This window comes from Thermobia domestica, chromosome 2, assembly GCF_964235325.1.
Source record: "Thermobia domestica chromosome 2, izTheDome1.hap1.1, whole genome shotgun sequence".
In the NCBI taxonomy this organism is placed as follows: Eukaryota; Metazoa; Arthropoda; class Insecta; order Zygentoma; family Lepismatidae; genus Thermobia; species Thermobia domestica.
In genome coordinates, this window is record NC_137455.1 from 290,491,927 (window position 1) to 290,506,067 (window position 14,141).

At 34.0% G+C, this 14,141-nt stretch overlaps 1 protein-coding gene across 1 annotated transcript in view; it reads right to left on the reverse strand.

Moving 5' to 3' along the window:
* The window catches only part of LOC145678567 (angiotensin-converting enzyme-like), a 184,091-nt gene that overhangs the window by 128,315 nt on the left and 41,635 nt on the right, over positions 1-14,141 (reverse strand). Inside the window, exon 2 of the mRNA XM_081748869.1 lies at positions 54-215. Within this exon, the coding sequence (XP_081604995.1) occupies positions 54-215 (162 nt within the window). The remainder of the gene's footprint in view (positions 1-53; positions 216-14,141) is intronic.

The window sequence follows — 14,141 nt, forward strand, 5'->3', positions numbered from 1 at the left end:
AAAAAGTATTTTAAAATAAGTTAATGGCAGTGATAATGAAAATGAGTACTTACCAAGCTGACTCTGTCTTCTGGCATACCTCCTGGACCACGAAGTGCCAAATAATCAAGCTGCCTTTTAATATTTGCATCTTTAATGCTGCTTATATTAAATTTCTCCCTGATTTCCTTCTGAATTTGGGCTTGGAACGACTGGTACTCATTTGTAGCTCTTAACTGAAAGAGATAATTAGCGGAATTAAATTCGTGAGAAAGTTATAGTAAATTTACTTACGATAATTATTACAATGTGTTCTAAGTTTGTTTGCTGTCGAATGATAACTCGCGCACTGAAATGAGAAGTGCAGCATAATTATTATCATGGGTATCATTACCAGCACATCTGAAATATATGGATGTTAAATGAAACTTGTAAATAACTCAAATAAATCTTCCACTGTAGCAAGAAATCCCTATATGCTAGTAACAATGTGGTTATGATAGCTGTTTGATTCATTTCAATTTCTATGTTGTAAATTAATTCATTACCAGTTCCACGTAAAATGAGTTCAATGCATATTATCACTATTAATTGACAAATATACGCTGCGAATGCCAATAAATCACCTTTATTAATAATGGCAACAGAATAAGAAGGTACACAGAGGATTCCACTTCCTTTGGACCACGGCTGTCAGATGGTAGAAGGAGACAAACAAGAGTAATTATATTAAATAAACAAGCAAAACGAAGTGGAAGTAGATGTAGCAAAAAAGAATCTGAAGGACAAGGGTCTAAAGAAAAAGTAATTTTGAACCCTCTTGTTTCCCCCACCTACCTAGAGCAAGGTTATGTGGGTCTCAAGAAGTTTTAAGAATTTCTTAACTGAAATGTGTTATGCGAAATCTTTTTTTTTTTTTTTTTTTTTTTTTTTTTTTTAATGCTTATAAGAGACTTTAATATTATCATTTCACATATTTAAGATAACATTAGAAGAATTTTGATGTTCTTTAAAAGTAAATGTAACGATCTATAGCAGAAAGTTCGACTCTTATAAACTCTCTGGTTAAAACTCTTTCTCACATGAGAGACGAAAGTAGTTTGGTTTGGATTCATTAGTAAAAACTATTCCGTGTGGTTTGAGATCACCGCCATTATTCATCCTTTAGTGACCAACTTTAGGTAGATAACATTCAGGAGCGATGGGGGAAAATGCGATTAATCAGAGATTAATTATACGAAACTCCTGGAAAGGAGAAATAACAGAACGAGTTGCCAGATTTCTATCTTCTAAAATTATAAATGAAATAATACAGAAAAAGAAACAGTCCCTCCCACTAGTCTAAGGGGGTAGCGTGTGCTCCTTTGGTGCACGTCGTCCTTGGTCAATTCCCGGTGGTAGAACATTCAAAATTTGAATTCATTGGGATGGCTTGGATTTCACCTTTTAGGTTCCCGTTTGTAGTCTCGGTTCTGTGACGAAATGCTAAACTTCCACAAACAACATTCAAAAAAAAAAAAAAAAAAAAGAAATACACACGCGACGAAGTTTGTTTGCTTACAAATACAATGTGATTGTTAATTTCAAAAAGAGCATTGCAATGCTAGTCAGGAAGCTCGACTAGTCTTATGGTCTGCCATTTATTTAATAGGAAATTACTTCTTTAAACTCTTGTTTCTGTTTAGAGAAAACTCTTTTAAATTCTGTAAGCTCTTGTTTCGAGAAAAAAATGCCACCAGCAGAGAAGAACGCTTAATCTCTTAATTGAATGGACAGTATAATATTCAATATTTATAATTCTTCTGCACAGTTACTAACGTTACCGAATGTTTATAATCTGTATGAATACCATACTTCAACACTAGCAGTTTCTAGATTAGAAGGAGCAAGACCTTCCACAGGAAATTACTTATTTCTTTATTCATTAAAGGATGACTAAACGTCCCAGTTTTTGGTGTCAATTCTTACATTTCAAATCCATATATTCATTTTCCATGCATGGGTCATGTGATTGGCCTGTAAGTATGTATATACGGAATAGCACGATATGCAGAACGAACATGAGTATCCAAGAAGAGGTTTGGACATTTTGTAAGTTCATCAGTATTCAAATTACTCTAGTAGGCTAAATAGGGTAATGGGATGCTGATGTTATTCCAAAATATTAATTCACTATTGTCTGGCACCAACGAATACAATTTGGATCGAAAAACTAATTCACAACATTCTAGTTTTAATTTTTACGTAGACGAGAGCGGAAAATGAAGGTTGTGATAATACGAGGTGTGTTCAAAAAGTCTCTTCTTGCTTTATTGCCTATTACACAAACTTTCAACCACTATCCTCTTCCAAAATACTCCCCCCTACTTTCAATAAAGTGTTGCCTTGTATCTTCGAATTTTGGAGCGCCTGCTGAATTTTTTTTCGATAGCATGTAATAGTCTCGTCGCATTTTCCTGAATTTTCTCTACTGATTGGAAATGACGTCTTTTAAGGTGGATCACCACCCGGAAGTCAATACATACTTTAGCTTATTTCCTTAACTACTGGGCAATGAAACGTTACATATAAATATTGTACTATAAGATAGTGTATTGTTTCAGCTACAGCAGAAGACATTGATTCATTTGGTTGTGTATCCTGATATCGAAAAATATAACAAATAAAAAAATATATTTGATTCGTTTTACAATGAACACACAAGATGGCACTTGCTGTTAGATTTTACTAGAAGTGCTCAATTTTATGAAATGTTTGTTTGTATGTGTAAAGTATTTTAAAGTAAGAAATCTTATCACGAAATAGATATATTGTTTGACCATTTTCCTTATTATGTTTCGTATTTTACTGAAATATTAATTTACATTTAAGGAAATAATTTTGAGTTGAAACTTGCGCAGAACGCCATAATGCGTTGTTGCCAAATTTGTATGTTTACTGTAGTAGTTAAAATAAGAAAATTCCTGGATTCTAGCGTTACAGTTCGAGAAAAGGAATCGCGGTAAGAGTCGAAAAATAATTTCTCCAGTAAGTATCTAAGCAGAATTCCATTATCTGGCATCAGTAAACACTCGACACTATCTGGCAATGCCGCACTATTCAAGCAGCGTTAGCATAGTACCGAGAACACCTAGTGATCTACCTTAAAGTTTTAAAATTTGGAAAATAGTAAAAAAGTCTAATTTGATTTGGCAAGCAATTCCTGACAGCTGTCAATTCGATCTGTTTTTGGTCACCTGTCAACAAACGTGGTATGAATTTTGCACTGACTCCATGCATTGCAAGTTTTATAGTCAGGATTTGATGGCAAAATCCTACATTTATGCCAACGTCTTCAGCAACCTCATGGACAGATAAACGACTATCTTCAAGAATTACAGCAAGTGCAATCTCACTGTAACATGGTGGTTGTCTGTTGACGCTGAAGGAAGTTTGAATCCTTCCTGTTCAGTCCTTGGAACTTTGCCAACCGAACTTCCTCTCCAGACTGTTTGAGGTGCTGCCGGTAGGTAAAGAAACACCTTATCGCCTACGCCATTGTTTTTTTTTTATTTTTAAAAAATTGTCTAAAGTAGACTAATAAATGGGTATAAGGGAGCAGGAGAATCACACAACACGGAACTACAACACACGTACTCACAACTGTATTGTGCGAAAAATTACACTGAATCATTAAAGAGTTTTAACATGAACCATGAACATTTTAGAATACATTCCCATAGAGTGAAACTAGCAAGGAACAGTAATGATTTTTTATGTGGATTCAGTGTCTTCCGAATAGATTTCATCATCATCCTTATCACCCCTATTCCTCTATTGAAACCAGAAGGGGTAAATATCTCCCACGTCCGATCTTAATATTAAATTGTGGGAAGTAATGAAAGATTATATATATTCCAAAAAATGTTTCAACCGGAAATTGAAGATATGTTATTTCCGGTTTGATTATTGGATCCCTATACTTTGAAAATCTACTGTACTTTAACCATGTGAAACGAAGTTCACTGTTTTCTATCTTTCTAATCTAAGGGACACAATCTACTATTTCCTCCAAGTTGAAAGATACCAGAAATATTCTATCTACGATTCCGGGAGTAATATTATTTTAATATGATAGAACTAAAATGAATATTTGAGAAGATATCATCGTTCATTTTTCTTTTCTTCGTATCTTATTGACCAACGCATTGTTTGTCAAAAACGCGAAAAAAAAACTCTAAATGATAAGATATAGCTCTATTTCAATGTTCTGTCATTATCCTCAAGTAGTCTGGTAAAATTCCTGTGATAAGCATCAATATTTGACCATATTGAGTTCAATGTACGGTAAACACTTTTGTGTCCTAGTAAATAAATGGACTACAGTAGTCTATTGAAAACCCAAGAGTTCGAACATTGACACCGTTCTGTTAAAAGTTGTTCTTGGGAGGTAGTTGTCATCTGTCACCTTAGCAATGTATGATGTTTAATTAAAAGTTTTACCAAGGAAAATGATTAGACTTTCAAGATAACGAGTGGTTATGAAAGACTATATAAAAAGATAGAATAGTTTTTTTTTTTTTAATCTCCATTTATTACCGAGAAACAGATCTGTATAATTTGATTAGTTGAAAATCCAACTAATTGACACACGTTTCTCTACAAACCGTTAGAATGACCTATAAATCGAAATCAAGTATTTTCACCCGTCTCCACTCATTTCTCATAGGTAAAGAAGATAGTTAAATGTAAGTAAATGAAATATTTGATTGAGTATAGACAGACAGAGATACAGAAGAATGCAAGAAATCTCATGGACAAAAGCAGAGATGGAGTGGGTCAATGGGTCAAGTTTTCTGAGTGGGTTAGTGGGTCGTGGGTCAACAGCATGTGACCCACTGTAACCCACCACCCACCGTGACCCACTGCAACCCACCACCCACCATGACCCACTGCGACCCACTGACTTAGTCTGATCTACCGACTCTCTGCTCACTGCATTGTAGACAGTATGTTCTGAAGACTGGTAAATTTGTCTCCGTTTTACTTTCAAGACCTTCATTTCCCTTCCTTTTCCATTTGTTTCTGTCTACTTACCTGAGGTGAGTTTATCTAACCAAGTGAAAAAGGAATTTCAGGCCCTTTTTGATATTGATATTTGTGATTGTAATAATAGCAATAGGGCTTACTACTACTTGGCTTTCGAGACCTGTGAGTTTTTAGAGGAGCTAACTACTGGAAAAAATACATTTTTGAATCACTGTAATATATAAATGATTATATAAAAATTGAGTGTAACTATGTGTGCCTGATCATCACGGTCAAATTGCAAAGTCAAATGAAATTACTTTTAGTATATAGTTAGGTCTTAATCCAAACTGAGATGTTATATTGCTTCATTATAATACATAATATCCTAAGGAGGTAGTGAGGATCCGAAACTCTTTAGTCAGTACAGAAGAGGCCGTGGATCTTGTTCAGAGTTGATGACGATGGATTTTGGTGAGTCAGAGTAGCTCACAGTGGATGAGAGTGGGTCATAGTGGGTCACGGTGGGTCGTGGTGGGTGGTGGGTCAGTGGGTAGTGGGTCAAATTTTCATTGGCCCACACCAACTCTGGACAAAAGTCTGCACAGATGTGGATCTATTCTTAGCTACTTTGTGGATTGTGGATATTCGTGAAGAAAGAAATATTTATTTTTTCGGGATCTCTCCTTTAAATACTATTAACTATTGACATCTTGTATTAAAGTGCAATTGAAGCAAATGACCACCAGAGCAAAATTGTATTTCATTGGATTTTCTATGTTTTTCTTTGCGTTTAAGCTCTATAATAAATATGAAATGCTAATTTGATTTTAAACAGAATTTGTTTGAGGTAGCTTATTCTCTTTTCCAAAGGATCTTATACTTCCATTTCACCTTTGAGTTCTCATCAAAGGTGTTCGTGTTTAATAATTAGTGAAATTAAAAATAAACAACTATTTACTCTGAAAATTGACAGATACAGTATTACAAACTTATCCGTCTTTTGTTAATTTTTATTAACTCTACATTTGAGAGGATCTTAAGTAAGTACTATGTTTCTTATTACTTTCGTAATTTGTCTCTGCATGAATTTTCAATCTATTTCATTTAGCGCAGTTAACTTACAATAATGGAATTAAACATTTTAGTTTAATTTCCCACCATTATGCCCTATAGGTAGAGACAAAACTTTTTCGCAACAATTTTGATATTTTGTAGCATTAACTATCACAATGTTCGCATTTATTTTTAAAATGTAACACAAGTTTTTTTTTTTAATGGAACTTGTAAACAATATATTTTTGATAATAAGGTGTATACCTAATACAAAAATGAGGATATACCTTGATTAGGTGCACATTCTAGCTAACGTATTCACTGAAATATAGAAATTAATGCAAAAATTTAAACACTTCCTCTAACTTCATCTTTAGTTAAAGAATAACATGCAGCAAAACATTGCCAATTCTTCTTTTAATTTTGTTCTCCTGTCAGTAACAATCATACTATACTCGGAAAAGAATCTCTCGGCATCAAAACTCGAGACTGGCAACCATATTGAATGTAACAAGCTGATAGCAAAAGACTTGTGATTAACTTTTAAACTTTAACAATGATACAATGTCAACTTCCTTAACCTCATTGTTCAAAACTTCAATAACCTTACTTTTAAATCATTGGTAAGCAATCAACAGATCATGAACATTTTCACCACAAAACACAGTTAACGATTTAACAACAGTTCAGTTTTGTTGATGTCCAAATCTGTGTTTTGTGGATCACAGTTTCTGGATCAAATAACTCGTAGAGCTTTTACGTTAAATAATATTGGAAATGCGTTGTTTAGTTATTATTAGCAATAATTAACAAGAATTCCACTTTTTCGTTTTCGTTCGCATTTATCGCAAGTAATATCGAATTTCGCAAAAATTCGCGATAATATAAACTTGATTTCTGGCTCTGAAACTAAAAGTTTGAGGTTTCCTGAAACATATAAGCATCTTTTTAACGTTTCGCACATATCGCATTATCGAAAAAGTTTCGTCTTTGCCTATAGGCTAGAGGAGACGGATGATTACTGAAAATGAAATCTGTAAAGTATTTACAATTATGTGAGAAGCTATTTTTGAAATTATAATTATCATAGAGCAATATATACTTGGTAGTTCATTATCTGCGGATAGAGATATTGCAGACAGGTGCGGATATAGATAGAGGTGATGTGGATGCGATGTTATATATACACACCAGATCTCAACACATGGACACAATGTTGTCCACGACAAACTAATATTTCTTGAGAATGAACTAAGTACCCTTTGGGCCAAATATGGGCGCTATACCAGTAAGTAAATCCTCCTACGGCGAAAACTGTAACTCTTTCAGAAACCTAGTTAATTTGTACTCACACTTTGTTATATATACTCATTGTAAACCAATGAAAGATTATCTTTAACCAGAAAAGTGTAATGTGTATTTTACTTTTAATATTAAAAGATCTTTATTGAATTCTGCATGTATCATAGATGGATAAATACAGTGTATATGAATATGAAAAAATGGTTACATCTGTAAATAACAGCATTCAATTCAAGACCGTGGATCACATGTCACATTTCATATTTACCAGGAACTTTAATAAACATTCAACGTACCAAATTCCACAAAATTTCACAAAAATGTTTATATATATATATATATATATATATATATATATATATATATATATATATATATATATATATATATATATATATATATATATATATATATATATTTCAGTGTACGAAACCATTGCGCAAAGCACTCAAAGATTAGCAGTCTCTCACCTTATGCCACTGTCAATGTCGCTAGTATGTTTAATTTTGCAGTACCCTCAATTTCGCAGTACCTCATAATATGAAATATTACAAATTTGTGAAAGACTGCGGGATAGCTATCTCACTGATAATTGAGGACCTGTATTCCGTTATATGGATGAATATTTTCCTTCTCTGTCTTCTGGAGCATTTTTTATTATTTATTATTTAATATACAAAAGAGATGCTACAGAATTTAGACCAGTGCTGGAAGATTTATACAAGTTATCTACATTTGTTCTCAATATATTATACCATTACAATCAAAACATATTTTTACTAAGACAAGTCCTTTAAAAATAAGAGGAAAAGAAAGAAAAGAAAAAACAAAAGTAACATAAATACCATACTATACGGAAATTGGAAATCCAAATTTCCTACAATTTATTTTAATAATATCCTAATTTCTCACTCTTAATATACGTCATTAATAGGGAAATTGGTCTTCCAGATTTCCCACACTTAATATTTCTAAATTATAAAGGAAACTGGTCCTCCAAGTTCCCTGTGACTGACAGTATAACATGTGGATAGTAGAAGATGGAAAATGTTGTCCCAACGAGCAATAGCTCACTTTAAGGGACTAAGTATTTCTTTTTGCTATTTTTTTATGTAGTAATGTGTCAGTATCCACTGTCTTCATTTATCATTTTTAGGGCTACTAGATTATTCAGCAAATTTATTCCAAAAGTGTTTTTTGATTTCTTCTTTAAATAAACATATTGCTTTTGTGTCCTTTATATCTTTTGGCAGACTATTATAAGTTTGAGTAATGTTATGCTTAACGCTATTTATACCATACTTTGTTGCATTAACATTATCAATATCAATATCATTCTTTTTTCGAGTATTATAATTATGTACCGCTTTCCTATTTATTAAAAGTAGATTACTGTGTATATTATTTGAAAGTACATTATGGATATACATACAGGATTGAATTTTAATTAATAAATCGAATGGCAGTATATTTGATTCCATAAATAAACTCTTACTTGGATAGTCCATGGGTCGACCATACATTGCTCTAATGGCTTTCTTTTGTAATATTATGAGTGGTTGTATTTTTTATTTATTAGCATGTCCCCAACTAATACACAAATATATCAAATGACTTTGTATATATGCATTGTATACCATTCTTTTTAAGTTCGTTGTTAGGGTTTTTCTAAAGCGGTACATAATACCTACAATAGAGATGGAGTGGGTCAGTGGGTCAAGTTTTCTAGTGGGTCAGTGGGTCAAGTTTTCTGAGTGGGTCAGTGGGTCGTGGGTAAACAGCATGTGACCCACTATGACCCACCACCCACCGTGACCCACTGCGACCCTCCACTCACCATGACCCACTGTAACCCACCACCCACCGTGACCCACTGCGACCCTCCACTCACCATGACCCTCTGTGACCCACCACCCATCGTGACCCACTGCGACCCACCCACTCAGTATGATCTACCGACCCTCTCTGCTCACTGCATTATAGATAGTTTCTTATGAAGACTGGTAAATTTGTTTCCGTTTTACTTTCAAGACCTTCATTTCCCTTCTTTTCCACTTGTTTCTGTCTACTTACCTGAGATGAGTATATCTAACCAAGTGAAAAAAGAACTTCAGGCACTTTTGGATATTGATATTTTTAATAGTAATAATGGCAATAGGACTTACACTACAATTTGGCTTTCGAGACCTGTGAGTTTTTAGAGCTAAGTACTGGAAAAAATACATTTTTAATCACTGTAATATATAAATTATTTATAAAAAATTGAATGTAACTATGTGTGCCTGATCATCACGGTCAAATTGCAAAGTCAAATGAAATTACTTTTGGTATATAGTTAGGCCTTAATCCAAATTGGGATGTTATAGGGGAAGATCGGGTAGTATCGGACACTTAAGGAAAATGTGATGTAACAACTTTATGATAATCAGAAATTAAATAAAAACCTCATATGTGCAATCCTCATACATATCTTTATAACACTATATAAACCGTATTTCACTTTTACTACAAAATTTAGAGAAACTGAAAAAATGTAAAAGTCTAATTTTTCAAGATATAAAAAACTGGCGGGTTATATCGGACAGATCTGTTATTACCTTCTTAGATTCCTTACATGTCTTCTTACATACCTTACAAACTGCAGATTGTTATGTTGTATTGCAAATATCACATTTATAATGAAATGCACCTCTCTCAAGAATTACACAGTTTTCATGTGCTCAACCTTTGCACGAATTACACTGTATCCAGTTCTCATCAAAGTTTTCCCCACAAATTATGCAATCAGTCTTTGTTTCACCGTCAAATTTCAGGGACTTCTTTGCTGATCCAACTGCTTGCTTGAGCATCAAATACGGCTTCCTTCGGGGGCATCTTTCGTAAGTTCTTTGTCCATTTTTACTCTTGGAAACACAAATAATGGAGGGATAAATTGATCTCCTGACGCGTTTATGCACAGAAGAATTGTTACGTTTTTGCCTCTTTCTCCAGATGTTAATTTCTCTACCTGCCTTTTCCCTTTTATAGACACAACTTTTTACTGATTTTCATGAACTACTGACACACCAGTTTCATCAGCATTAAAAGTTCTCGATGGTTTAAAAGAATATTTATTCATAAGTTCAGAGTGTTTGTCAAAAAAAAAAAAAAAAATAAATAAATACCAACGTGCTCCTTGTTGAATCCTATAGCTCGCTGCAAACTTGTGGACTTCGCGCACCTCAAACTTAAATCGGGATGTCTCTTCATGAAAGAACAATAAAAATCTTTCCCGCCTAGTCCTTTATTTCTGTTAAATTTATGGCTCAGTTTAAAGTGTTCAGCGAACTGAAATGCTAGTTTCAAAAATTATTTCTTCTTGAGAGGCATCAACTGGCTGTCCAGATGTTTGACAAGATTATACAGTAACTTATCTTGTTCATCCGTAAAAGTGTTTTGAAATTTACCCATTGGCGGTTTTACTTGAATTTCTTTTCCCAAGGAAAGAAATCTTACCCTCTCACCTAAAGTGCTTTTCGGGGCGGAAGACTGTTTACTTGTTTCTCTTATACTCATCCCACCACTTATTACTTTTTCAATTGCTGTTTTCATATTTTCCTCTGACCATTTACCTCTCTTTTTGTCCATTTCTACCTAAAAAACATGAGAGAACTATAAGATTTCGCATTGAAACTTCGAATATTGCTGTCCGATATTGGCCGCCAACACCCTGTCCGATACCACCCGACCAACGTGCATGATAATAAAGAGTCCTGAAATAATTTGTCTTGCAATGTAGGCAATGATATAATGCCAATTAGGATACAAAACTACAACAAAAATGTACAACTACTTAAATTTATATTTCACTTACCTTTGTTTCTGTAATTAGCCGACAAAATTAAGTACGTGCAACCACAAACCGCACAAAAACTACAAATCGTCGCACCACATATACACCTTTCAACGTACTATCTCAGAATGTTGGCGCCACGCTTCCCTCACAAAGAACTACTAACACGTGGCTAAAGAGTGTCGCCATCCTATTCCAAAAATAGTGAACTATACACTGTCCGATACTATACGCTGTCCGATACTATCCGACTTTCCCCTATTGCTTTCATTATAATGCATAATATCCTAAGGAGGTAGTGAGGATCCGAATTTTTGCGAAAAAAAAAGAGTATCTCGCAAGCCGTTAAACTTACGGAGCTGATATTCAGTGTATTAACTCTTTATTGAAAATAAACAGAATGTGTACTAGCATTTTTTAAAAATTCTCCTTTATGTGGGGGGGGGGCACTTTCTATATATGGAAAATTGGTAGTGAGTTGGTTTGTAAAAATGATCGAAAACGATCGATGTTATTTCAGGAAAAAAAATCAGAAACAAAAAATACATTGCTTGGCTTCATATATCCATTGCTTTCTGCTATAATAATTACTGAAGCTTATGTTTATTATATGGAGCGCTCACAGCACAGGGCAATCAACCCATGAAGTTGTGAGAAAAATAGGCATAAAATTTGTACTGTAAGCTTAATTACACGGAAATTTGAAGTTTTGATTGTACGCATAATTGTATGGAGAATTTTATACTTTTTTTCCCTTTACGTTGGTCTACTTACTTTGATTTGGAACTTTGAAATTTCATCCTTTTTTCCACTGAAAAGTATTGATAATTCAACAAGGAAATAATTATACTATGATAATTTAATTGAAATTCATCGTAATTTGGCACATGGCAAACACCAGTGTGGTAATTGAAGTTGAAGAAGGAGGGAAATTCCCATTCACCTCTGAATACTTTCCAGAAACCTCGTTCCCTTTCGCTTTCTAGACGGGGGAGGCAACTTGGTAATTGTACCAAACCTTCATGTGTAATTATAAAAATTAAATTTATAAACAAATAAGAAATCATCAGTTAATCAGGCTTTAATTGATAATTTATTCACAAGATTCCCTATCGAAGGCGTGGTAGATGAAGTTTGTGTTCTACATGGATCGACATTGCCAACTGACATGGTTGATATGGAAAAAATGTTGTATGGCGATAGAGAGATGATACTTCTTGCTGAGTATTTCAAAACTGACCGAGAAAAATCGTTATCAGACTTAAGTCTAACAAGTAGATTGTCGATGAGAAGTTGCAGAAATCAGGTAGAAATATTATCAATTTCCACGACAGAGTGCGAACGGGGATTACCCCTTATGAATTTACAGATGACTGATATTAGAAATAGATTAAGTGCTCAAACATTGCCTAACTTGTTGCTCATCAATGTTAATGGCTAGACAAGCTCAAAGTAGACGAGCTAGTTATTTCTTGGCTGAAGGATGGACATCATTCCACTGCGGATGATTTACCGCCAAAAAGTTACCAACAGGAAATAAATCCGATTTCAGATTTATTTTAAGGTGGAAAATTACGAGTTATGGAAAATGTATACTTGTATTACTAATGGCTTATTTGTGTTATTCAACTTTGTACCTAATATTTAGTAAGTCTCTTCTTTGCTTTAGGCAAACTACTTTTGAATAAATGTTCATAATAATTGCAATTATGCATATTTGTAACTTAAATTTAACGTGGTGTTTTAGTGATTACACAAATTACAATTATGAGCATACTTTATGGAGATGCTCTCACATAGGGTACCCGAGCACCTTTATACCCTATGAACAACTGATTTTTCAAGTCTTTTGTGAGAAAAATACTGTGAACTGAGAAACCATAACCTTTTCCATATTGTACAGGGGTATTTTCCTGCGAATAGAAGTTTCTTGTGGAATGCGTTCAGAAATTAACACTCGCAAGAATACTCTCTTAGCATTTTTTAGGCACACACTAATTTCCCCGCACTTCGAACTGTTTCAATTTCCTCACTGACAAACACTTTACCATTTTATATCGTAAAGGTCAGATCCACCGTTATTGTAACAGAGTGGTGCTTGAGCGATTGACTAGAAATTCAAACTCCGATTAGTGACAATTTCACAGTCTTGTTTTATTACAAGTGTAAACTCTTTAGTCAGTACAGAAGAGGCCGTGGATCGTGTTCAGAGTTGATGACGATGGATTTTGGTGAGTCAGAGTAGGTCAAAGTGGATAAGAGTGGTTCATGGTGGGTGTGGATCACGGTGGGTGGTGGGTCAGAGTGGCTCACGGTGGGTGTTGGGTCAGGGTGGGTCAGAGTGTGTCATGGTGGGTGGTGGGTCAGTGGGTCGTGGGTCAAGTTTTCATTGACCCACGCCAACTCTGACCTACAATGGGAGTTATTTTCCTTTCTAAATTTTTAATATATAATTCCCAAGTTAGATGCTGAAATATTATTATCCGTAAATATATAGTGTATTCGACTCTTTTCACCTCCAAATTCTTAATTCCAATTTTGTTAGAAAAAATTATCTTTGACAACGGCTTATGAAAAATTATATAATGAGACTTTTCTAAATTTAATGACAACGAGTTTATGCATAACCAATGATATAATGTAGATAAGTCTTCTTTAATGTACGTTATCAGTTCCTTTACAGTATCAGCTTTATAGAATATAGCACTATCATCAGCAAATAAAGTTATTCTACCTCTTAGATTAAGCAGATGAACATCATTTACATAAAAACAGTAACGTCCCAATATGGAACCTTGTGGAACACCATACTCTATTTAAGCCTCATTACTTTCTCTTCCATTTACTAAGACATATTGTGACCTATTAGACAAGTAACTTTTAAACCATGAAAGAGATATAACTCTGAATCCTAAATTTTCTAGCTTTTGAAGCAATATGTTATGTTTGAGTGTATCAAATGCTT